Genomic DNA, 27,528 nt, shown 5'->3' with positions numbered 1-27,528 from the left:
GTTGGCTCTGATGTTGCCATTTTGTACTTTACCTTGCCTTCATTAATGTGCAGCCCAGGATCTTGCGCCGCCTGTTCGATCTGGATGAAGGTAGACTGTACATCTCGAGTTATTCTTCCCATAATGTGAAGATAGTCAGCATAGGCGAATAGTTGGGTGGACTTGAAGAGGATAGTGCCTCTCATATTTACGCCTGCATCGCGATCACTTTCTCCAGGGCTAGGTTGAAGAGGACGCATGATAGGGTATCCCCTTGTCTTAGACCATTGTTGATGTTGAATGACCTCGAGAGTGATCCTGCGGCTTTTATCTGGCCTCAAACATTAGTCAGGGTCAGTCTAGTAAGTTTTATTAATTTCGTCGGAATACCGAATTATTTTATGGCTTTACCTTGCTATGTTGTAATAGACGGCTTTAAAGTCGATGAAGAGATGGTGCAACTGATGTCCGTTTTCCAACAGTTTTTTAATAGCTTCCCACACAGAAAAATCTGATCTGTTGCTGATTTACCTGGACTGAAGTCTCTTCAGAATGGGCCAATGATATTATGGGCGTATATTATATATATATATATATGTATATTATTAACTAATTCGACTGTAACTCCATCGGCTCCTGGAAATTTATGGTTTTTAAGCCGGTGGATTGCATGGAGTATTTCTTCCATGTTTAGTGATGACAGCATTTGTCCGTCATCTTCACTTGGCGGGATCTCCAACTCGCCGATATTTTGATTGTTGAGCAATTCATCAAAATACTCAACCCATTGCTCCAATATGCTCATTTTGTCGGAAATCAGATTTCCCTCTTTGCCTCCCTCTTTCCCGTCTGTGAAGTCGCTTCTACACTCGACGGAGTTCTTGGTAGGTTTCTGGGCATGCCCGCGTTCTTTGAGAATGCAACATTACTCGGTGTGTTGCAGTATTTTTCCGTTCCATTGTTAGCTTACATTCGTCGTCAAACCAGTCGTTCCGACTTTTCTTCATACGTATCTACACATGTTGCTTGATCTAAAGATGTTATCTAATTTTGTGTCTTAGGGAGTAAGGTCGGGTAAAACAAATTTTTACTATCAATAGCAATTAGCAGTGCAGTGTATAGATCGTCCACTATCATATGCTTCACCCAATATTAGAAATAAGATCAGCAGTGAAACAACACTCAATACAAAATGGCAAAATGGCAATCATAATCGTAATGATAATCAATTTAGTAATTTTATTTAAAAAACAAAATTAATTTCATAAACTAACACAATGCATAAAAACTTTTTATATCTCGAAATGTAAGCGGAGTGCAGATGTCGATTCCTTTTTTTTTCTCTCCGTCGTTGTCAGTCGAAGTCCAGCAATTATTTTTTTAAATGACATTCTGCCGTCCCTTCATGGCACTCTGCTCTCCACTCCTGCGGCGATTTTTTCGAATGCCGCGAATCCTGCCGCGCCACATCAAGATTATGATTTTGCCCAATTCTGATTCTAGGCCATCAACAACTCAGTACTGTCATTATGTGTATACGAGTCAAAAAGACAATGGTCGCCTAGAGGTCTATGAAGTTTGTGTACCAAAAGAAATTATTGCAGCTTCCATACTACAACGAAGATGTTTTCTGTAATGCCTGCTTCGAACAACTCAGCAAACGTATCCGGCCTTGCTTTTACCACAAGCTGGAAGATATTGTTATGATTGCCTACCAGACCCAAAGTTTCGGTTCTGCGTTTCGTACTACAAATTTTCAGTAGCTTTTCTCTGATTCCTGTGGGTAGTACCCATCTCCCAATACGATTTCCTTTTTGCTGAAGGAAAAATCCTAGAATGATTTTCAGCAGAATATTAGTTCACGTGATCCGCGGGAGCATATGGCTTTTGAGTAGGCCTACCACACCCCTCAAGAAACCTCCCAAACACCTATTATTTCTGATCAGGGGGAATGTGCATCTTAATCAAATCTGTGATTCATGTATTATTAAGAAGGCTTCTATAAAATTGACTTCGGAAGCGGTCCGGGAATGCAAATCCTGGACGACCCGATGACGGCGTTAACGTTATTAACTTTATTTTTTTGTTCCAGTTAATATCTGGTATCTCAATTCCAGGCATACTGTACTGTGAGCAATATGAATATTATGTAAACCCTCCATTCCTTCCCACAATGTTAATTTTAGGTCCTGCCGCATTCGTCGACAATGTGGCCCATGTCACCATGCGTTCTTCAATTTGGCGCAGGCACTCATTCACAACTAAACCGATTGATGCCCGACATTTGACCTATGTTAGAAATCCTTTTGCAACCAATGAAATTCGAACCACGATCTTAGTATTAAAAGTTAGAGCGCTAACCATTACCCCACTTGGATATTGTCAAACGAAGCAAGTTCTAAATCTCAGAGACTTAATGAATGGAAACCTTCAATATTTACAAGTGTGGAAACACCCAAGTGAAATGCATCCACACGCAATTGCAGAAAACAATAAAACGCACTTGGTTGGCGTTTTGCTTGCGATGTAGGCTTACTTTGCACAGAATTCACGTCTTAACTGCTCGTCGCAAAAGGCAGACCTGAAGCTTTTCGCACAAAGTAACTTCAAACAACTGCTCCCGAGCTATTAATTAATATTTTTAACCGTTCATTTGTTGTCTGTTATACTTTCCTATTCCGCAAATTTTATCCGTAACTTTCGCGACAACAGTTTCCGTCTCAGCATATCATTTCAATAAAGTTGTACATATATTTGGCTGGAATTAAGTGAACAGACGCAGCATGTAAATCGTTAGTTAGAATTGTATTCAAACGGAACTTGCAAGAAAGTTTCTTCAGTAACTTTCCTTAGATATAAAGCATCAAAAATTCACAAAGATATTTCTAGTGTCAATTATTTATTTGTCATGTTGACACTGATTTGTCCTTCATGACTTTGATCAACTATATTCTAGTTTGTATTTGCAAACTATTATTTACTAAATTCCACTACATGATAGAAAGTCGTGATAATTATGTAGCTTAGTTTGAATAGATCGATCTAAGTTGGAAAACACACGTATAATGCGCACTTTCATAGGTCAAGTTTAAGAAGTGTTATTTCGCTAGCATATTTGTATTTCGCATATGTACTCTCCATATCAATAGTATTCTTAGATTTTGTTTTCCAAAGGATTCAATATGTGAGCATGTTTTCCCGTCTGAAAATATTACATATCCTGCATGCATATGTCATGATCCGGACGATCAAGTTGTGATACAAAAGGAAATTCGGAAAAGGCAACATATTCACTGGTTTCTTATTATATGTACAGTCTAATAAACCTGAGTGCTTGGAGGTGGCCAAACGATCATTCAGAGTTGACTTTTATCAACCTCGAGGGCAGAGCAATGCATGTATACCTCGCGTGTGGAATTTGGCTTGTTTAGAAATGTAAGCGGTGCCCTTCGTCACTTCCGTTTCTCATATGTGTGTTAATCTTGTTTTCTTTGAAACGCGCAATACGGGCCTAGAGACCGGAATTTGCTGAAACCTCTGAAAAAAGTCGGGATACCGGAAGCGGCGCTTCTGGTATAAAGATTTTGTATTCATCTTATACGACAGAACAGAACAGACAGAACGCTACACCCACAGCGATCATCAGGCAATCTTCTTTGAGACATGTGGTGTGGTTAGATCAACCTGATAAAGCAGGCGCCTCTACGGAAAGAGCCGTCCATCTGGTTCAATGCATCGCCAAAGCATGTGACGCGTCCATGTCTAGAAGGTGTTCATTCCCCAGTAGAAGACCAAACTACTGGTGGAATGATGAACTGACCGGCCTTCGATCAGCCAGCCACCGAGCCAGAAGAGCGGCTCAGAGGGCGGTAGGTAGAGTCGATCAGGGGGAAAAAGAGCGCGCCTATAAGGCAGCCCGCAAAAACCTCAAGCTCGCCATCCAGCGAAGCAAGAGGGAGTAGTTTAAGGAGCTCTGCTCAGAAGCGGACATAAACCCGTGGGGGGGGGGGGGTTGCCTACAGAATCGTGATGGGACGATTCAGGGGCAGTTCATCTCCGCAGATCACGTGTCCCACCCTCTTGCTAAAAATCATCCAGGGGTTATTCCCCCAGCAAGAGGAGAGCACCTACACATTCCAACCACCTCTGAATGTGACGGCAATTCCGCTAGTCACTAGAGACGAGATGTAGCATATCTGCGGTAGAATAGGAGACAATAAAGCGCCGGGCCTGGACGGAGTACCGAATAAGGCCCTTAAGCTTGCAGTGAAATCCAGACCGGACATGTTCGAAGCATGCATGTCCGAGGGGATATTTCCAGCGGCATGGAAGCGGCAGAAGTTGGTACTCCTGGCTAAGCCAGGTAAACCTCCATACCGACCCATATGTCTTCTGGACACGGTGGGGAAAATGCTAGAGCGGGCAATCTATAATAGATTGTATTTACACAAAACCTTAAAAACAGCCTATTACCGCATAACGATGCATACATATACAGGGCTACAGGATAAATCGACCTACATCGGATAAAAGCGTGTAGTAACCATCTTGACTGATTTCACTATGAAACACTCTACCTCAAATTGAACCGTTTTCGAGATACCCAAATTTTAATATTTAATTTAAAAAAAAAATGAACGATTTTTCGGCTATTGAATTAGATATTTTGAAATATTTGACTCTTTTATTATAATTTAATTTTTACAAGTAGGATGAGACGCTTTATGACCTCAATAACCGTGATTGTACGTAAGTTAACTAAATAGGTCGTTGTAGACGATTGAAAATTAAAGAAGTTAGTACAAATTTAAAAAGTTTAATTTTCTTTACAGGATATCTCAAAAAAAAATATGGGAACTGTTTTGCAGATATGCCTGAAAATATCTACGCTTTATCAACTATTTAACAAGCTATAAAAATCTAGGGTTTTATTTGAACTCATAGAAAAAACTTAGCTTCTTATGCTGCATGGGATTTAAAAATAATGGCGCTTATTTAATCTAATTTGTACTATGTATGCAGATGTGAGTGAGAAAAATAATGGGCAGAAACGGGTTTGGGAATACAACACGTCACTGTTTTGTGTTTGGTTGTTTGCTAGTTGCTTGTTAGTCTGCTTATGTGATCATGATCATGTATCATTTCATTTCTAATCATTTGATTGGACCTTACTTTCTCCCTGGTAATTTAAATGGCGAAGACTACGAAAATTTTCTGATAGGTGACCTAGGCGACTTACTAGAGGATCTCCCACTCAATCTAATTCAAGACATGTGGGGCAAGTGTTAGAGAATGACTGGACATAAATTATCCCAACAAATGGATTGGACGAGGTAGGTCTTTACCCTGGCCAGCCAGAAGTCCAGACTTAACCCCTATGTGGGGGGGGGGGGGCACAGGAAGAGTACAGTGAGCCCAACCCAATTTCATCAGTTGAAGTTCTGAAAGAAAGAATAATTAATGAGGTGAATGAAATAAGAACTTTGACAGCTCGTGTAGTAAAAAGTAGACTTCGCAAAAGAATGCGAAAATGTGTGCAAAACAGAGGTGAACATGAAATTTAGAGGTATTTTATTGGAACATAAATGTTGTTTTGAACTCATCTATTACTTTATTTAGTTATCTAAGTTCAAAGAAGAAATTAGATTTAAATGAGCGCAAATATTTTTATATTCGATGTAGTAAAATGGCAGATGGTAACAGGTGCCAAAGAGGAAAAGGGTTCGGAGCGCGCAATGAGGGTAGCGACAGCATAATCGATTTTGCGGAAACCTATGACCTTGGACTTATGAATACATGGTCCATGAAACGATTGTCTCATCTTCCTGTATTTTATAGCATAGCGCAAATCGACTATATTCTCATAAGACGCCAACATTTCCCCACTGTCACTGATTGCAAAGCCGTTCCCTATGATACGATAGCACCTCAACATCGGCCGTTGATTGCCGTCCTGGGAACGAAGTCACCGATAAAACACCGTGAGGAAGGCACTGGCCCGCCACGCTTTAAATGGTGGCGATTTCTTGAGTAGAAATTATCTCACTCACACGAATACCGACCATTACGGATCATGGAACCAAATCAAAAACACGATCCACAAATTGGCCTCTGCAACCCTCGGGCTCACCGAGCCGGGTAAGCGGTACACCAACCGATATACTTGGCTTTGGAATAACGATGTTGAAATGAAGGTCCGTGAAAAGAAACTCCTCTACCACAAAATTCTCGACGATAAAACGTTGGCCAATTAGCAAATTTATCAGAATACCAACCTGGAAGCAAAGAAAGCAGCCGCTTTCATCCGAGCGGATCATTACAAAATTCTTTACGATAAACTGCAAACTCGGGATGGCGAGAGATATCTGTTTCGACTTGCTAAAAGCCGTAACGAACGTACACAGGATATCGAACACTTCTGTTGCGTTAATGTCAAGAACGGTACTTTGCTTACCAACCGTCGAGCCGCAACGGATAGATAGCGAAAATACTTCGAGCAGATTTCAACTGAAGAATTTGCTCATCCTTCACTTCCACAATCATTGCCGACATTTGGAGCAGTTCCACCTGTCAGCGCAACTGAAGTCGCGAAGGCAATAAAACGAATGAAATTGGGGAAAGCCACAGGACCTGACGACATCGCATCTGAGCTCTGGAAAGTGAAGAGCTGGGACCGCACACTGTGGCTCAGTGAATTCTTTAATCGGGTTATTCACGAAGGAAGAACTCCATCTGACTGGCAAGAAAGTACCACTGTTCCAATATGGAAAAAGAAAGGTAGTCCAGCAGAATGTTCAATTTACCGTCCGATCCGATTACTTTCCCATACCATGAAGATTTTTGAACGCATTCTTCACAATCGTATTGGCAAAATCGTTGAAATAATCCTGAATCATGCAGGATTTGTCAAGAACTGCGGAACTACTGACGCAATACACGCTACGCGGTTACTCATGGAGTAACATCGTGAGAAGCATCGGCCTCTTTACATTGCATTTCTGGATTTAGAGAAAGCGTTTTACCGTGTGCCGCACGAACTCATCTGGTATGCTTTACGACAACACTTAGTGCCAGAAGAACTTGTGCGCCTTGTTCAATTGTTATACCACGATCCGAAAAGTAAAGTTCGAAGTATGGCGGGTGTATCAAAATCTCTTCTCTCACCACTCCTCTTCGTTCTTGTTTTGGACATCGTCACACGGAACATCCAACGTCCAGCACCCCACACACTGCTTTATGCAGATGATGTTTTCCTAGTATCTAATAGTAAAAATGATTTCGAGCAACTTGTCCAAAAATGGAATGATGAATCTAAACAAAACTGAATTTTTGACGACCGATCCCCATGAAATCTGTTTCACAATCACTGTAAGTGGCAGTGATCTGCCCAGAACTGAGCGATTTAAATACCCCGGATCAACGCTATCAGCCAATGGAGAACTGTGTTATGAAATTGCTTCACGCATTAACGCACCCTGGATGAAGTGGCGTTCCACAACTGGTGTTCTTTGTGATCGACGTATCATCGAACGTCTTAAATCTAAAATTTACCGCAATGTCGTCCGTCCTGTCGCCCTTTATGGTTCTGAGTGTTGCCCAACTATAAAAGACAATGAACGGCGCCTTGCGGTGATGGAGACGAAGATGTTGCGTGGGACTAGTTGCGTGACACGTTTTGATTGATCGTTGGATAGCTGATAAAAGGTAGATATTTTTAGGTACATCCGCAAAGCAATTAGTTAGCTTACGTACAATTATGATTATTGAGGTCATAAAGCATTTTATTCTACATGTAGAAATTAAATAATAGTAATAAGAGTCAAATATTTCAAAATATCTAATTCAATAGCCGAAAAATCGGCCATTTTTATAAAAAAAATTAAAACTCGAGTATTTCGAAAACAGTTCAGTTTGGCGTAGGGATTTTTTCCAGACTTTTCGGTTGGATACGTTCTGAGAACGACACAAAGTTTCCCTTTTTTTGGGGCCCACATTTTCCATTCTCACCTATGTTACACCCAATATCAGAAATAAGATCAGTTTCGGAGAGTACTAATCGAGCCCTTTCATTTGATACCCCACCTGATTGCATTATATTAATTTAAGAAAATTACACTCCCCTTTCAAACTCAACACAAAATAACGCATGTAGAGGGAAACATATTCCACATATTCTCACTAAATTTCGTGACAATCGTTTCAGCTCTTTCGGAGTAAATCGAGCATGAGACAGACACAGACACAGACACAGACATTGGATCGATTTTAATAAGGATTTCTTTAACACAAAACCTTAACACGGAACCATCTTGACTACATGAGTTATATCTCGGGTCATCGACCAACTTATTTAATTCTGCTACCTGGGGGTCATTTTTCATATAAACTAAATATTGCAATGGATAATTAACATGCAACTTGCATCTGGCACATACGGTAATACAGTAATCTAAGAATGTATCTAGTTTTAATAATCCCAGGATTGGGATTGTAAATCGCTTCTGGACCTGACCATCTTTCCAACCTGAAGTATTCGGACGTATGAAATAACTACAGCGGAGTACATCCTTTCTTGATATATCAGCAACTTCGCGGCCAAATGTTTAAATTCACGGCATACTATCTACACTAACTTTGCAAAAGCTTTCACTGGTGTTCTGCTGGTGATTTAGCGCTAAACGTCACAAAATGTCACTCTATGTGCAACTCATTCAGATCTAATTTGATGAAGAATATCCGTCAAAAGAGTAGGCAAAGAAATTGGGTGAGGCACCTTGCATTACCGCATGATCTAGCATTAGGGCATTGCCTTGCATTACCGCATTATCTAACATCAGCACAATACTTTGTATTATCGCATCACCTAACATCATCGCATTACAAAAATGATGATGATATTACTTCTCTGAAAGTGATGTTTAGCAATGTAATGTCAAATTGCATAGCATCACCGCTCTTCGTAACAAAAGTAGCAGCGGAAGTTATCGAGTGACGAGTTTATGTCAACGCCGAGCATCGCCTGTGAATCTGTTTTTATTATGGTTGCTTATTCTCTTGGCAGCTTTGGGTTGGCTTTGCGCTGGCTGTGCACTAACTTTGGCCTAGCTATCGACTAGAAAAATTATTTCGGGTGCAAGTGAGTGCCGGAAAAAAATTGATTGAATTTGATAAATGTTTCTGGTAGAAGTGATGCCACAATGTTTAAAAAAAGTCGACTTTCGGGAGAAAGCGCTTAAAGGTAAAGTATATTATAGAACATGATTGCAGAAACTTAGGATTCAATCTGCGCTCCAGGGCCATAAAGTCATTCTTCCTGACTAAAAAACTGTTCTCGGTTGGTCGCATTTTTTTCTCTCTGTTGAATCCGGACTGTTTTTGCAGCGTCACTGACTCTACGCTCGGAACAGTCGCTGCGTTTCTCGTCCTCCAAAGTAATCCCCATGACTTGCAAAGTGGGCAAAAATCCTTCGTTGAATATCATTCATTACTGTCAAATGGGTGGCAATTTCAACCACCCGTTTACCCAAGCGCATATGGTTTGGAACTGAAATCCAAATACAGCTTTTGAGGAATTCGTTGCTGTTTGTAGTGTGTGCACCCAAGCATCTTGCTAATAAATTATCAGAAGAAAAATGCTCGTAGGTCGATCTCATCAGCTGAACAATCTGGGATCGATGGGAATTCTGTCAAGCTGACAGCTGGGGTCCTCATACATGCAAACGGGGGTGTACATTTTTTCCCCCGAATAAAGTCATCTCAAATGAAAGCAGTTACCAATACCGGTCTTAGTTGCAACATTTGTTGGAAAGATGGGGAGTTCTTAAAAGATACTTAAAAGATAAAGGGGCGCTGTTGGTAAGTTAGTGGGAGAATCCGTCGAGAACTCCTCACAACATCGAATATGTATGCAAAATGGTATATTTCTGCATGGTTTGAACTAGACTGTGTGAGAGTCCTAGGACATCAAAGGAAGCTGTGATGTATTTAGATACAATACCTGTAGCTGACAATATTATGGGAACTTCAACCACACGCTCGAGTCCCCAAATTTCTTTGATTTCCCGAGCCAGTGACTCGTAGTTCACCATCCTCTCCACGTATTTCCGGTCAATGTTGCTATTATGGGTAATAGGAACATCAATAATATACGCGGAGCGACCCGTCTTGTCAACTAACAGCACAACAGGCTTGTTGTGTGTTATTTTATTTCATATAATTTTCATTTTTCCTTTATTATTTTTTTTTGTTCCTTTTTCTTTGTTTGAAATTTACTTAACATGCATTTTAGCTCTCTCTAGCTCCACAAAACTGTCTAGAAAATGGACATCCTCCACTAGATGCCAAGGCAAGGGAATCTCTAAGGCTGCATTTCATCATATATCTGAGGTAGGAGGAAGATTGACCGAGATCCTCTCTTTCGATCACGGCACTCGGATCTTGAAATTTACACCTCCACATGGGCGGTCGAGTCGTTATTTTTTTTTATTTTTGAATTGCCAGTTTATCTCGCCTGATATTTCGGTAGGATTGCACAAATCCTCCTGTTTGTTTATTTTTCAGGATCCGGTGCGGACCCACGTGTCAAAAAGGACACATACATTTTTGTTAAATGACACGTGAGGGATCGAAATGTCCGAAGGCCTCCACATTCTCGTGCCCGGTTAGTATACAGGCGCGCAAGCATGTTCCGACGGAGTACTTCGATGGAGCTTGTCAACTTCGCAATCTTTTTAATTTTTTTGGGATAGCTCTCTCCTCCTGGTCGTCTCCGGCCCACTCAGAAAGGCCTTTTAACCACCGCCAATCACATCATGCCGTTTTTGATCATGATTCAAATAAATACGGTATTCCGAGAATTATTTTTTGCCTTCCTCAGTGATTATTACCGTCTCTTTCTTTTCACTTAAAACTTTATCATTCCAATGCCAAGTATCTTGACTAGTCAACCGCTGAATGGGCATGGTATAGGGCGCTTTATGGATCGAATTTTAACTTTGATCCCACGTTTCTTCTCCTTTCATAATGATCAGCAGTGAAGTAAATTAAGTTTCATTCTCTTCCGCTCTCTCGTCAGTGTACTCCTCTTCTTGCCTTAATGTTGTTTGATTCGCGGAAGGCGAATATAGTTGCCTCTTACTATTTCAACTATAAAATATGAGAAGATGAGACAACCGTTAGATAAACTATATATTGACAAGTATGAGGTCGTGAGCGTCCCTAAAATCGACAATACGCTTGACATCCTCAATCGAGGGGCGTAAAGATCATTCGCAACGAAGGTTTAGTCGTCAACAGGCGCGTTACTGATCTTCGTGTCGAATCGTTTCCAGAGAGCGTTGAGCTGAGATAATAATAGTGTCATCAAATCGTTCGAATTATATTATAGCATCATGGAAACCTCTGGAATGGGTTCTATATCACAGTTTTTTGCACCCCGGTAACGAGCTTCTTGCAGAACACAGATCATCAATCAATCTTCCCATACGAACGTTTAGTGTTCAACCACGGATTTGTGTGGTTTGGACAAGTTTTGCTTACGTTCTGACAAAGTGTTTTTATCAAGTAACCTTGCTCATTTCTCGCCGGGCGACCCTAACACAACAACGCCCTAGTATTTTTGCGAAGCTTGTTAGTAAACATGATGCGTTTTCTTGGTCGTTCTGTTGTGATATAGGTGATATCAGGTTTAGTAAGTGGGGTACCTGCAACTATAATTGGTTTCTCTCTCTTTCCTTAATCTTGCTTTCTTTCAATTTTACTGAGAGAAACACTTGCACATTATTTCAAATACATACCTTTCCTTTATCTGGACTTCATTATGGCGAATTATTTGAAGGTCTATGATTTGCGCATCCTTATAATTTTGTATGATACAAAATGTCCTTAAATAGTATGGCATGCTGGCGAGTACAATGGGCCACAGCCTGAGTGCTCAGAAGCTGTAGCTTCTCCCCCACCATACACACATGGCATGCTGTTTCGTCCAGTGCAAAAGTAACCCATGAGACGCTGCCTCACCTCTGCCATCTGAGCAGCCTAATCGAAGTGGCTACAAGTTAGTATTTGCTCCCTTATAAAATTGCGCATCAATCAAAATCACCAATTGTTTGGCATCAAATGCATGGCGGATCCAGAATTCCCACAATCTCAAACAAAAATTTAGTCCTTAAATAGGGTGAGAATTATCCGCAAATGAAACCTCTTAGTACTGCATCGGCTACATCTCAAGGATTTCGATCCATCAAGCACAGGGTGTGCCACAAGACCACGAGGTCAGTTGGGTTTTGATTGAACGACAACGAACATCTAATCATATCAACCAAACTTTCTCACTCGGACATAAACTCTAAACAGCTCACCCGCATAGAAGTAATATAGATTATAGTATAAGGAATGATGTTCCAAAGTTTCACCAAAATCGTACTATTACTAATAAAGTTACACTAATTCAAAATAGTTTTTTCCACATAAATTTGCTGCAATCCAAAATACCAAATATTGGGTTGGGGAAAAAGAAATGTGGTATTTTTTTAATAGATGACCACACTTAAACACATCTTGTGTTGTACTTATCGCATCAGGTCATACTATACAGCGATTTGAAGAAGACAATCTGTTCTACAAGTGTTGTGATCGTACGTTTCAGTCTCAAGTTATAGCGCGTCAAAGATGGAGTCCAACAAGCAAGAAATTCGTCGCATTCTACGTTTTTACTACCTGAGAGGAAAAAATTCAACGAAGGCGGCCGAAAAAAATTGTGAAGTATATGGGAACGATACTGTAACGATTCGCACAGCACAGCGTTGGTTCGATTGATTTTGCTCTGGTGTAGTAGATGTCGAAGATACACCCCGTACTGGTAGGCCAATCGTCGTAGAAATCCATTAAATCATCGAAATCATCCAAGTAGACCGGCATGTAAGTATTGATTGATCAGGAACTGGGTATAGACCATAAAACCGTTTGGAACCAGTTGCAGAAGATTAGATTCCAAAAAAAGCTGGATGTTTGGGTGCCACACGGGTTGATGCAAAAAAATCTCTTGGACCGAATCAACGCCTGCGATGCACTGCTGAAACGGAACAAATTCGACTCATTTCTGAAGCGGATGGTGACTGGTGGTGAAAAGTGGATCACGTACGACAACCTCAAGCGAAAAAGATCGTGGTCGAAGCGCGGCGAGCCGGCCCAAACCATCGCCAAGCCCGGATTGACGGCCAGGAAGGTTTTGCTGTATGTTTGGTGGGATTGGAAGGGAATCATTCACTATGAGCTGCTCAACTATGGCCAGATCCTCAATTCGGTCTTCTACTGTGAGCAACTCGACCGCTTGAAGCAGACGTTTGACCAGAAGCGGCCAGAATTGGTCAATAGGAATGGTGTTGTGTTCCACCAGGACAGCGCCAGAAGCTACGGGAGCTCAGATGGGATGTCCTATCGCACCCACCGTATAGTCCCGCCCTGGCACCAAGTGATTACCATCTCTTCCGGTCCATGCAAAACGTTCTTGATGCTACTAACTTGGCCTGAAAAGAGGCTTGCGAAAATTGGGTGAGTTTTTTTGCAAATAAGGAGGGGGGTATAATTAAGTTGCCTTCTAAATGGCAACAAGCTTGCGAACAAAACGACGAATATTTGACTTAAATCGGATAATTAAAAAGTATGTTAAATAAAGCGTCAAATTTCGACCACAAATACGACATTTCTTTTTCTCCAACCTAATATTAATATTACATTAAAGCGAGTAGTTTGACATGCTAAATACACATATACATAGCGAGCGACGTAGATGCACTAGCACTAAGTGTCAAGCATTTAGGCTCGTACGATCCTAAATACTTAAAAACTAAAGGGGCGCTGCACACTGGGACGAATCGTTATTTTAGCATAACAAAATTATTTGCTCATTGTTTATGAGAGCGATTTTGGTAAAACATAGAATTCAAGGGTAACAGAGTTTGCTAGTTACAAATTCGAGTAAAATTTCAAAATGGCGGATCCAATATGCCATTTGAAGATACGAGATTTCATTCACATTAGTGGTTTTAACGATTCAATATACCCAATTTGACGTTAGATTTATTAAAAAATGTACACGGGAATTAACAGACAGCGGAAATATTAATAAAACAAAAAATTAAATAAAAATTTGTATTTCAAAAGGACTTATTCTTATCTATTAATATATTATGTATAGTAGAAATATAAGTACATTTTTTTAAAATTAGAGTTCTGCTTCTTCGTCTTCATTCGCACAGCAAATAGGAGTTCTTAGCATACTTATTACCACCTGGTTAAATTTGGTTTTATTCTTTTTGGGATTTTTTCGTTTACTTGTTACAATGGGGTCCGAAGATACAAGCATCCAATTAAATATATCAACATTTGTATTTATTCTTGATGTTTTCCTGGAATGGCATTGCCTTAAAATTTTGTATTCCTTATGGCCTGCTTCAATGACATCTTCAGATAACTGGCCTATTGGCAAAGGTAAAGATTTTATAATATCAGCACCATGTAACAAGAGTTTGTGAACTCATTTTATACCAGCCGTAAAGAGATATAGCCAGATGTGCCGTTTCAACGCAATATATTTTAAAAATATCTTCCTTGATGTAATGCCCGCATGAAATAACAGAAAGTATATTTGAAAATCGTATTATTAACTCCTTATCAACTCCGGTTATTTCAGATGACAGTGAAGGGTTCTCGAAAAATTTCCTTGCCGTGTTTCCATCATTGCTATTGCCTCCACCTTGCTTCGGCTGATCGACAACGAGGCCCAATTTACTATAGAACTCAGTAGCTATTTTAGTTTTTCTTTCCTTTACATTTGCTTTTGCATTTTCACCTCTTGCTTGCCACTGCTTGATTTCCAATTTATAAGCTATGTGCAACAAATATTCATAGCGCCTAATATGAGCATGTAGTACAGAGATACCAAATTTAAACGCGCTTTCATCACAGTCCCTATTTTGCAATTTTCCTAAATCATTTAAATCTTTTGCAGAAGCTTTACAAATATTGCACGCCTGCGAGTTTGTATTTTCAGTTAAAATATTAATCGTTTTTCCATCTAACATGGTACATATGAGTACATGTTTAATTTTTATTTCCTTAGCATCCATACGAATAATAGTAGGCTCCAATTGCAAAATTTGCTTTTCCACCTCTTTATATTCGTCTTTCACATTTTGAATATTTTCTTTTTTTATTTTCAATGCAATTGGACGACAATATCTCGTCGATGATGGGGTTAAATTATTCCAAAATATTTGTTTTTTATTATTATTAGATTGACACATTTGCAATGGCACTATTGTACACAAAATAATGTTAGAATCGGCATATAATGAATTATCTGCAAAATTCTGTTTGTATATGCTATGCCCACCACTTCCATCTAAACCCCATTTGTAATAAATTTCGATGATATTAGAGTTCTCCGAAATATTCTGAAGAATTACTTCAGCCTGTACTTGTGTCAAACGTTCTGCTGTATGTGTAAGAAGATCTTGCAAGGGCACAAAAGCTTCTTTTTCAGAAACGGTAATGTTTGGAGGATAACACATCTTTTTTGCCTCTACTATTAAATGATACGAAGGGTAAATGTCAGCCCCTCTTTCCTTCGCTCCAACTCGCATGGTTATATAATCCTCCTTGGTTAGGCCAAGATCAACTACAAGACCTAAAGCCTCTTCAGGGCTGTATGCTCTTATAGAACCAGAGGATTGTGTATCGTGAGCAGTCGTCATTTTTTTTATTCTGTTGGGTGAAGATTGGATGGCTAATTTTACAACCTTAGCTACACTTCTCTTTCCAGATTTGACTAAGCTTGATTCTGTGGCCATGTACAATTTGTCTGTGCTTATGCTTGATGTTAATTCACTGATCTGCCTTTGCTTAGTACGTAGAGAACTTTCTTCAAAGTCCTTTTTTGGCCTTCCGGATAGCCGAAGCGGCTCTAATTCAAATATCTCTGGAAGTTTTAAATCTTCATGAAGCCATTTCATGTTGTTGTTCCGAAACCGCTCATACGTGTAATGAGAATTGCGCCATTTTATAAATAATTTTGCAACAAACGTTTTTACTATATTTTTCAGTTGCTTTGAGCAATTTTCTGAAAGTTCGTTTATGGCAAATTTTTCCGTTATGTAGCCAATCAATTGTTGATTACATTTGGCTGATGAAATTTTGTTGAATTGGCTGTTTCTTAGCACTGTAAAAAGTTCCCCTTTCTTAATTCGAATTTCATTAGGAACAGGGTCAAGTCGACTACCTGAAAGAAATTTAGCGATTTTAAGAAAAAGGGGAAACGGGGGGACATGAGTATTACATGCCTTTATCAGCTATACGTTGTGCTACAAAACAAGTAAAAAAAAGTCATGGAACTTTTTGGAACTTTTTTTGTAACACAAGCAAAAGTCAAAATTTCAATTTCTTTTAAACATCAAGTAGTAGTATTTTGTGATACGCATACTAAGTAATTACTGCGTACACAGTAATGATATTAATAACTGCAAATTAAAGTACCTACCTGACGATTCTAAATTCATGATACAAAACTTTAATTTTTCTTACTAACAAAAGTGTAACGACCGTATAGTAACTGTCAACAATTTGTTGTAACTCACCAGTATCAACGAATAGAAACAATTACTCAACTTTGCGCGCATGGGATGAGCGCTGTGTCGCAGAAAAAAGGAAATTTTTTCTAGTTCACAATATACACTTATAGTGTAAATTTCTGGCGCATTTTTTTTAAATTTGGGAAAAATATTTAAAATCGATTTTGTCGTCGTAATATGGTCGTTTGTCCTTATGTGCGCTGGTGGTAGTGGCCGGTGGTAGGTCAATGCGAGAATCCGTCGGGTACTCCCCGCAACATCGAGCACGTATGCAGAATGGTGTACTTCTGCATGGTTTGAACCAGACTGTTCGAAAGTCCCAGGACATCAAGGGAAACCGTGATGGATTTAGGTACAATACCTGTAGCTGACAATATTATGGGAACTGCTTCCACCCGCTCGAGACGCCAAATTTCTTTGATTTCCCGAGCCAATGGCTCTTAGTTCACCTTTTTTTCCACGTATTTCCGCATACAGCATTACGCCTGGTACTGTATTGCACCGGTGTCATAAAAGTACAGCCAAAAATGAGATGGTCCAACGTCTCTAATAGCGGCCACAGACGACAAACCAAGTTGGTGACCAAGTTGGCGGTTGCAGTGCGGTTGGACGTCTGTGGAGAAATTCTCCATACAAACTCAGGTTGGAGCAACGGTTCCAGCAACGGTTGCGCGAACATCAAAATGCTTTGATATTTTGTGGGCGTGGCTTCTAAATGTGAATCGGTTAAGAATCGGTTCGGTGTGTGCTTGATCATTTGAAAAGCTTTCGAGCGATTTTAATGTGATGCGAACGCTTGAGACGTGTTTTCTGGATAGGATGGGAAATGGAGATTAGATTGCCACTATGTAAAATTAAAGTGCAAGACTTTTAATTACCCGGTCGCTATAAGTTAATTACGATAATGTCTTAGTTTTCTTCTTTTTTGTTCGCTCATATGCTTTTCGTAAAATGCATTTAGCTTATTTGGAATGTAAAGACATGTTCTGTGGTATCTTATGATGTTCCTTATCCTTGAATATTCAAACAGATGAACATTTGATACTTCATACATTTCATTATTGGTTTATGACGCTTCGGATGCACTTATTCCTTATCGTTCAATTGAATGGTTCATAATTCTCGTTTGAACAGGTGTTTAGGGTAGTGAATTAGATTCTATGAGTTGAGGAACAGAAGCCGATTTATACTGGATGTACTTTCTTATAAAAAAGACGGAGTTGTTGTTTCGTACGGCTGATTCTCACCGTTAATTATTTGTATATGTTTACATCAACTCTTAAAGAAAGAAATTACGAAGGAATGATCCCTCTGGTCTACCTTAATCCTTTTATTAGGCTGTTTAATTGCAAGTAGGCGACGAATGGCTGTGTAGGTTGAATTCCCGTGAGGCACATGTTCTGTATTAACGAAAGCTAAATACCGCGTTTGGGTATTGTTCAAATAGGAATTTCGTTCGTAAAAAAAAATGGGTTTGCGATGTACCTGTATTCTGTAACTTTGCTTACCATTTTCTGAAAACGAGAAATTATAGTGACGCTTGTCCTTTGCTTTATCTTGAAATTAACTCGTTAATTAAGATGCAACAGGCAATCACAGGAAAATCATTTAAAATACAATAATCAGCAATTCGCTTAATATACCGTTAATTGCTTTTCATTTATAAACATGAAATTAAATTAAATTATGGGCACTGAAAAATAAAAAGTTGATCCATCAAATTCTAATTAATTGGTGAAAGATGACGCAGATATACATTTTCGTATGTTTATATTTGTACTTAATCTATAGGTAAAATGACCTTCTATAAGCGGAATAGCTACTTCTATACATATAATTTAATTGTTTGGAAGCATTTATTAATTTTTCAGAATAAATATAAATGTATATCACAAGAAAAACAAAGCATTAAATGCAATGTTCAAAGGTGGCACATACATTTCCTCATTTTGCTTTTGTAAATAAGCACATTATTTACCATAGTTTTCCCAGTTTTGCTGTTTAGCAATCATTTCCCTTGCAACGGATCGTCGGCTAACTTAATTAGTTTGCCTGCAAAATGGAAAGTAAGACCGACAATGGCAATCATGGTAATTAGGTTGGAGACAAAATTTCAAATATGTGTAAAAAAGGAGAGGAACGCAATTAGTGAATGTTCACAAGTACCATATATCCATTGTCAGGTTTACCTCTTTATCATGTTTTATAAAAGATTGTTGGTTGAGTGAGGTGGAAAATGCCGACAATGGAAATAATGATGGCCAATAAAAATTGAAGTCTAATAAATGTTGGGATGGGACGCATATATTTTGTTGGGAACCTTTTTTAAATATGCACGGCGCCTTTGAGAATTATGGCTTGCATTTCAGGAAGGACAGCTTCAATTGAGGAATAGGTAGCTGTACGAAGTTTCCATTGTTTTTATTGTTTTGCAAGCATTTGCCTTCTGCAGGATCAGTATATTATATTATTATATTATAGAATATTTATGGCGTAAGTATTTTCCGGCGGGGTGAGCTGGCTAATCCCAAATATGAGGATTATGATAGGCAATAAAAAGTAAGTCTAGTTTAAAAATGAAAGGAAAATTCTTAATACATGTTCAAAGGTGGAACATATTTTTAATATATACTTCGCGCTCGGTAATGATTAAAAAATGGCCCTTTAATAGATGGTGACTTCGCCATACCGAATACGATAGAAGATGTTTTCACGCTGGGGCAATTGGGAGCCCTACGTTTGACTACAGTCAATATTACTGAAGCCTTAGCAACTTCAAGTGAGCATAGCGGTGAATAACCTTCCGTTCTTCTGAGTGAAATTGTACACTGATGAAGGGAACAAGTGATTCCCGAAATATCGGTATTTGCAAGAATAAATATCCACACCCACGAAAAAGAAACAACAAGTTTTATTATTTCAAATTTCTTCCTTCCTTTCTTCCTGTTATTATTTAATCATATAGTTACCTTGTGTATTTCATTCTTGTTTCTTTTGCTATTGAAGCTGCATTTCTCGATGCAGTTGGTTGAAGTTCAGAAAGCTGCTGGCTGTCTTGTCTCCAAGCACCCAATTGAATATCACCATTATTTATATGTTCAATATCAACACTTCCTCTTAAGTAGACCGAGGGGTTGGTTGTCCTTAAAAAATTGTGGAGATAACAACATGCTAGAACTATTATGCTAGCTTTTTTAGGGTTCAAATTCATGCGGTTTATAAGTATGCGGAATCGCGTTGCCACAATTCCAAAAGCATTTTCCACAATCCTTCTAGCCCTTGACACCCTGTAATTGTATACCCTTTCTTCTATTGATAGATTATTGCGGCTGTACGGTTTCATCAAATTCCTCAATAATGGAAAGGCGTCATCCCCCACAAAAACAAAGGGCATATCTACTTCAGAAAATGCAGGTATAGCTTGTGAGTGTGGAATGTTAAGTAATCCATCATTCAATTTCTCAAAAAATTTGCTATTCTGAAACACACCAGCATCAGAAACACGCCCATTTGCGCCGGCTTCAACCATTAAAAACTCATAGTTCGCGCTAACTAACGCTAGTAATACAATGCTAAAAGTTTTTTTATAATTGAAATAATACGACCATGAGCAATTAGGTTTTTTTATTTGCACATGTTTCCCGTCCAAAGCGCCAATGCAATTTGGGAAGTTCCACCTATCCCCAAATTCGGTGGCAACGGCTTTCCATTCGTCTTCGGTTGCCGGCAGCTGTAAATAAATAAATGGTGTATTTACTTTTGCAACTTAGCACAGCCAATGAAGGTGTTCAATTTTGTAAATTAGAAGAGGACTTACCTTAATATATGGCTTTAATACTTTAATTATTGCCGAACACGTCTCCATTATCAACACTCCTAAAGATTGTGGTGAAATTGCAGTAAGGAATTTCAAATCTTCAAAAGTCTGTCCACTAGCTAAAAACCGAAGAGTTGCGGACAGACGTTCGTTAGGAGATATCGCATCACGCATTATTGTGTCCTGTTTCTTAATGAATGGGCTTACTTTTCGCAATAATTCATTATACGTTTCACTGTCCATTCTTAAAAAGTTCTTGAAGTCACTGGGTGCACTAATTTCCAACTCTTTCAACAAGTTCGAATGTGATAATTCAGGCCTATTTAAATACCAACTTTTAGATCAAACCTTTCTCCTCTTTATTTGGGTTGGTTCTTGTATATCATCATTACATAGTTCGTCTATTATGACACATAACAAGGCCCTTTTCAAATTCACACTCATGTTTATTTTATTAACTGCACAATTTATAAAATCCACTGCAAATACGTTCAATTCACTCTTAAATCTCTATATATACACTTTTCCCACGCAATCCAATTCTACCACCCACTTCCAGTTCACGATAATGTAACCAAAATTACTTTCACGATGCGCGAATGTACACTCCTCGAGATATCGCAAGGAAATGAAGTTGCAGCACCTGTGTGGCGAACAAACCGAAACCTCGTTACCAATAGTTATCCTTCCGATGCTTGTAGTTCTTCTAAATAAAAATAAAACTAGGTATCTTTCTCCTACTACAATATATTTTAATAGTTAGTAAATACGTATTTCGAGAGCTACTTACTCTCTTCCTCAGTACTTAAGCTACTAAATCATTAGGAAGTTTTCCCTGATTTTTAAATAAAAGAAATTAAAGGTCTGTAGGGACAGATGATAAAAAGTTGTTTAAAAGTTAAAGATCCGTATGTGGGTACACATTCTAAAAGGTAAAGAGAAAAACGTAAAAAGGTCCACATGCAGGTAGGGATAATCTTATAACTTTTGGGTTGATGGCCATCAATTATGTGGGTGGTGCGGTCCCTATGTTTGTCAGCGAGTTTTTTAATTAGCCTCGATGCACAATTCCCTGCATCGGTGTTCATCAATTTGGCCGCATCCTTCCGCAATATTTCCAAGCTCTCCCATGCGTCCAAGGTGTGTGGCTTATTCCCTTGTCGTACCAGCTCCAAATTTTGCCTCGTCACAGAATGACCCTCCTCGATGACGTGCACCGCAACCGAAGAACACACCGTGTTGGCTCCTTGTCTTTCTCCCTTCTCTACTTCCTTTAGGTGTTCTTGGAACCTAGTCGTGATGAGGCGTTTTGTTTGGCCAATGTAGACCATATCGCAATCATTGCAGCTGATCTTGTAAATCCCACTTTTTTCCTCTTCCGTTAATTGGTCCTTTTCGCTCCCTAATTGTCTTTTGAGGGTTGCGTCTTTGCTTGATCCGACCACTTTTATATTGTATTTTCCTAGGAAGGATTTTATTCTATAAAAGTCTTTGGATAATGGTATGCTCACCCATTTTGTATCAGCTAGAGTGGTTTCTTGCTCGAAGAATGTTGAATGTTGGTTCTTCCATATCTGGTCTTGCTTTCTCTTAATCAGTTTTTTGATTATTTCGACCGTGTAACCATTCTTGATGGCTGTATCAAGAATGAACATTCTTTCTTTATTGAATCCATCCTTGTTTAGGGGGTATGTATCCAGGTTATACTACGATTCGATTTTATAATAATATAATACCAAAATCCCATCAAATCCATATTAAATCTAATTGTAGTATAACCGGGGAGGTCAAGAAACGCATGGAATTACAGGCCCTGAATATTACAATCTCGGGTCTCTACGCGCAATAAGCAAATCAAAACTTAAAGGCATATAGCACCCATTTAAAATTAGCCAGAGAAGCAACATCAATTGGAGCCCCGCTGGATCAAATGTTGGTAAAAATCCAGAGAGCGACACGAAAAAGACATGTAACGAGCAGTTGAGTTGTTAGAGTTGGGTTTGACGATTGGAAATAAAATCATCTTAATAAATAAATCGTGCGTTTTCACTTTCAAGAAAACATATATCTCGCCACACTAAAAGAGAGCGCGCAACATAGCGAAGCTCACGACGCAACGACGTGCACTGTTCGATATTTCGCATCGTAATGACCATTACGGCGCGACGATGTGCACTCGTCGAGATCTCGCAACGAAATGAAGTTGCCGGTCGGTTGCTGCGTCTGTGGCAAACGACCCGCAAACTTGGTCACCAACTTGGTTTACCGTGTGTGGACGCTATAACGCCGAACCACACATTCTGCACTGGCCGTTCTCCACCCGTTCTTTCATGATGAGCTTTTTATAAGCTCGGGTGGCGACCACGCTGCCCTGAATGGCACACATGAACCTCTCTGTCTCAGCAAAGAGCTCCCCAGCACACAGCCATCTGTTCGACAACTGCAAATCAACAAATGGCTGCCAAAGACAATTCACGTGTTTACCGCGCATTGCCTTCGACTTCCATTCATCGTTTATTTTTTCATTTTTTATTTATTTATTGACGAATTTGTTTATTTTTTACAAGTAAATATATATGTAAATAGTTGTTTATACACATACCAGGTTGTTCAATAAGTTTTGTGGTTCGATAAGGAAAACAAAATTTTATGGTTTGAAATACACTTTATTATTCAGTATAGGCTAGAACCTGGAAGGGCTGAAAAATACGCTTCCACAGCTGTTCAGACCTCATCATTTGATGAAAAACGCTTTCCACGCATGTTTTTTAGGCCTGGAAATAGATCGAAGTCGCTAAGGGCCAAATCTCCAATAATTCGAACTTGAATTCATGGATCTTAGCCATTGTCAAAATGCTCTTGTGACATGGTGCATTGTTCTGATGAAAAATATTTTTTTTGCTTCTGCAAACCTAGCCTTTTTGCATGATTTTTTTCCTTCAGCTTTTACCAACTTAGCAACTTAGCAGCAAGTAGTTCAGAAACCTAATTCCGTTGGCATCGCAAAAAACTGATACTAACACCTTCTTAGCCGATTTCTGGACACGAACCAGGTTCACTCTACTCTTTGCCTCTTGTTTTGATTCAGGATAGACCTAAGTCACATCCACAGTCAAGAATGGACCCACAAAATCCACTTCATCCTTTTAAAAACGCTCTAAATGTTGCTGAGGAAATCACATTCGAATGTGTTTTTGCTCTATTGTAGCGAGTGCGGCACCCATTGTGCACATAGCTTTCTGAAACCATATACGTCAGTCGAAATATCGCTACCACTGCCCAATGAGATGCCTAGGGCTTCTATTATAGTAATTTCTTCCAGTCACTAGACGATTTTCCAATATGATATCCTGTATTTTTTCCACGATTTGTGTTATTGTTGCTGTTTTTGGACATCCTTGACGAGGATCGTCTTCAAGGTTTGTACGACGACGTTTAAATTCAGCAACCCAACTTAATACTCTACGAATTGAATGCGAAGAGTCCTTATACACTTTCAACATTCGTTCATAAATTTCCTTTGCTTTTAAGCCTTTCAGAATTAAAAATTCAATCACTGCATGCTACTTTATTTATTCCATTGTAAAAAAAATATTGTGACACGTCGATACTAAATGGTTTGTAAACAAAGAATGAATTGACAGATTGAAACGAAACTTTACATGCGTTCATATAAAGAGTGTACCAACATAACAAAAAAAAAATTAGGTTAGTGGCAACTCCCTTTCTTATCGAACCACAAAACTTATTGAACAATCTAGTATTTTATAGTTTTTCTTCCCCTCATTCTCAACCAATGCCACGCCCCTGCTTTCCAGTTATAAGGCCCTCCATAAATTCATCCTAGGCGGACTGGCCGGGCAGCTGTTCGAATCTACTATATAATTCTTCATTTAAATGTGCATTTCTCTTGACAATTAATATCGAAATTAAAGGCTCTTTAGAAACTTACTAATCGAGACCTTGTATGTGAAGCCCCACGTGGCTACTTTCGGTAAAGAAAATTACACTCCTCCTTTTGTACAAACATGTTGGAGTATAGTGGAACATTCCTCTTCAACTTTAAAGTAGAATGATTCACAGTTCCACAATTTCCTCCAAATTTCGTCTTGATTGGAGTAACCGTTTTTGAGCAAAATGCATTGGTTAGACTGGCATATAGATGGTTAGATAGATAGTGAAGTTTTATGTGAAACAACGATGTATGGAGTATGTCCTTAACTTAGAAAATTCTGAACATTGTAACCTGGGGCAAGAGTGTATGACTTTCTACAAATCCTGGTCGCTGTTAACCTATTATTAATTGTGATCGACTATACTCTATGACGCAAGTTGAATCTAGAACTTTTACAAAAACAATTTTTGCCTCAAAACTTAACTTTCAATTTGGTTGAAGGTATCCAATTATACTCGCATACAGCATGTAAAATGTTAGAGTTGCATTCAAACGAACATTGAGACAAAGTTTTCCTTAGAAGTTAGGCATCGAAAATTCACAAAAGCGCCAAATGGCTTAATCTATAATTTTCTATTGCAACTTATTAATTTACTTTATTGGCATTGATTTCCCCTACATATGAGCTGACTTGATACCGAATGCGACCAAGGGTTGAAGAACAAAAGGAAGCAGCTCCTTCGTGGCTGATAAGTTTTATTCCCGCTTTTCAGTATCCACTTGTTTGCAATACTTACAGAATGGACAGTCTAAATACTTACGTCGGTTTGAAGCAAATTCATCTAGTTTGGAAAATATTGTGTGTAGCTCCTTGGACCAAGTATAATAGATATTATTATGCTTGGATGAGTTTCTTTTTCGGAATAAATATATTCTTCATATCCATGATATTCTTCGATTTTGTATTCTGCAAAGATTCTAAGTGTGTTCTAAATAATATGACGATTTATCTTGCTAGTTTGTGCAAAGTCGGGCAATGTGTGATAATGGTGTTTGTTTGCAAGAAGCTACTTCAACTGGAGAAGTTATTTCACATCTTAGATGAAAGTGTAACTTGACCAGAAGACCAACCACTGGCAAGAAAAGCGATTGAAAAGGGGCAAGAAATGTTCAAATATTTCCTGATTGTGGTCGTATTTGCTGTATATAGCAAAATATTAGGTTTTCTTTTCACTTCAGGCGAAATATTCATATTGCCATTATGGTCTCCGTTTGACCAACATATTATCATGAAATTCCTGTATGATTTTGTTGTAATACATTTACTAGCACTTCAAGCAATTGCCAGCGATATGTACCCGCCAATATGTTTTCTATTGTTGAACGCACATTTAAAAATTTTATCTCAGCAAATGTTGCGGTTAGGAGTTGGTGGCCGAGAATGCCATACACAATCAAATATCGCCACCATTGTTGAACGCCACATTGTCATTTTGAGGTGAATGTAGTTTGATGCAAATGAAAACAGATCCAAAACGGAAATACAACAATCTATTCTTTTATCTTTACATTTCAGGATTTATAAAATTTTAGATGAAACACTTTCGAAAATGTACTTTGTGCAACTTTCGGTTGCTAGTCTTGAACTCTGCGTTTCAATGACATCTATAATCTCTAGGAGTATGGAACTCCCGGAGTTAATGTTCACTGTTGGCTTCGCATTCGCAGCGATATTTGAAATTTTACCAATTTGCGTCCTTGCTGATCAGTTCCAAACTTTGAGTGAAAAGCTTGCAGATGCAGCCTATGCAACTAATTGGCCTGATCAGTCATTTCGATTCGCGATACTTTTCATCATACATAGGTCACAAAACTGTAGATTGATTCTAGCTGGTGGCATAGTGCCGATCAACTTATCCGACTTTTCTCAGTGTAATTGATCGAAAGTAACTGCTTTGATTGATAAGAAATAATTCTGATTTGATCTTTCAGATTGTGCAATACGCTTACTCTTTCTCAGCAATTTATACAATGATATATTGATCAAAATATAAAGAACATCGATACTACCCTGGATTACGATAGTTCGTTAATTGGGTTTAATGGAATATTTCATCGCCTTTAAATATTTCTGATTATTATTTAATTTAAAAGTTAATGTAGTTGGTTTAAATTCAAACTAATAAAATGTTAGAATTCCTTACATATTTGCAACTAAAATTCGCAAAACGAAGAGTTTTATTCAATATTCAAATGAGAAATACAAATAAGGTTCTAATAAGCCGCTACTAAAAACAGAAAGAAAATATTTTGATATTTAGATCTATCCTATTCTAAAACTGTATTGAAAGAAAATGAAATCATTTCCGCATGGTTTACTTTTCAAATTTTCAATAATGACGCATAGGTGAAAACTATTAAAACTCATACGCACTTTTCTAAAGTTTACGCCCGTAATGTCAAATAAAATATGTATAATGCTCGAGCAATTTCATTTTTGCTTGACGTCTTCGTGTTTCCCAAACCGCCAAACTGCCAAACCGCATACACGTCATAGGCCCTCAACATCTGGCAGTATCTTCATGTGGTTTAGTGCCTATGATGTGTACGGATAAGCTTCCCTAAAACATTCGCAAGTCCAGTCCGTTGAGTGTGGATAATACTTATTAGATGTACTGGGGTTGGTATATTCTACGGCTTACAATGTTTTATGAGTAGAAAAACCTACGTTTGAAGTTAGGATAAATAATTAGGATGAATCCAAAAGTTTGAGCTCTATGAATTCGAAAAGTTTTTTACACAGAACACAATACCTCTTACCATCTTGTGTGTCGCACCTCGTGCTGTGATCAGTTTTGGACTTAACAGTGCTCACCTGTTATACGGCTTGAAATGGCGAACATGCCACCGTAATATAAATTTTAGTAATTATCGGTGGAGAGATATCCACATTGGTGGCCCCTATGAAAACAACGCAACCAAATGGCAGCGAAGAAAATCTGACGGCAGTCGCACGGCAGTTGGTTCCGTGTTTGGAATTTGAATGTTGAATCAAAAAGCAAAGTGCCGTCGAAATTGCAAGTTTGCCCCCAAGTGGGGAATGTGTTGTTGATTCTCGGCGACCTCGAGTTCTCCACATTTTTAGTGAATTTATCAGTTGATCCATCAAACTAGAGATATCCAGTTCGCTTTTCAGACTCTTATATACC

General features: G+C 38.7%; 1 protein-coding gene across 2 annotated transcripts in view; it reads left to right on the top strand.

Annotated features, from left to right (window-relative positions):
• Positions 1 to 26,970, top strand: part of LOC119655692 (odorant receptor 22b-like) — a 153,498-nt gene extending 126,528 nt beyond the window's left edge. Inside the window, exons 1-3 of one of the 2 annotated variants that reach the window (XM_038061701.1) lie at positions 25,063 to 25,817; positions 25,896 to 26,251; positions 26,312 to 26,566. In XM_038061701.1, coding sequence (XP_037917629.1) covers positions 25,486 to 25,817; positions 25,896 to 26,251; positions 26,312 to 26,373 — 750 coding nt within the window. In that variant the 5' untranslated portion in view covers positions 25,063 to 25,485 and the 3' untranslated portion in view covers positions 26,374 to 26,566. Of the gene's footprint in view, positions 1 to 25,062; positions 25,818 to 25,895; positions 26,252 to 26,311 lie in introns of those variants that run through there. The other variant, XM_038061711.1, reaches the window with a different exon arrangement.
• Positions 26,971 to 27,528: the final 558 nt, after the last annotated feature.

The sequence above is a fragment of the Hermetia illucens genome, chromosome 1 (genome assembly GCF_905115235.1).
Source record: "Hermetia illucens chromosome 1, iHerIll2.2.curated.20191125, whole genome shotgun sequence".
NCBI lineage: Eukaryota > Metazoa > Arthropoda > Insecta > Diptera > Stratiomyidae > Hermetia > Hermetia illucens.
The sequence above is the reverse complement of the archived record's forward strand: the minus strand, read 5'-3'. Positions and strand labels throughout refer to the sequence as shown.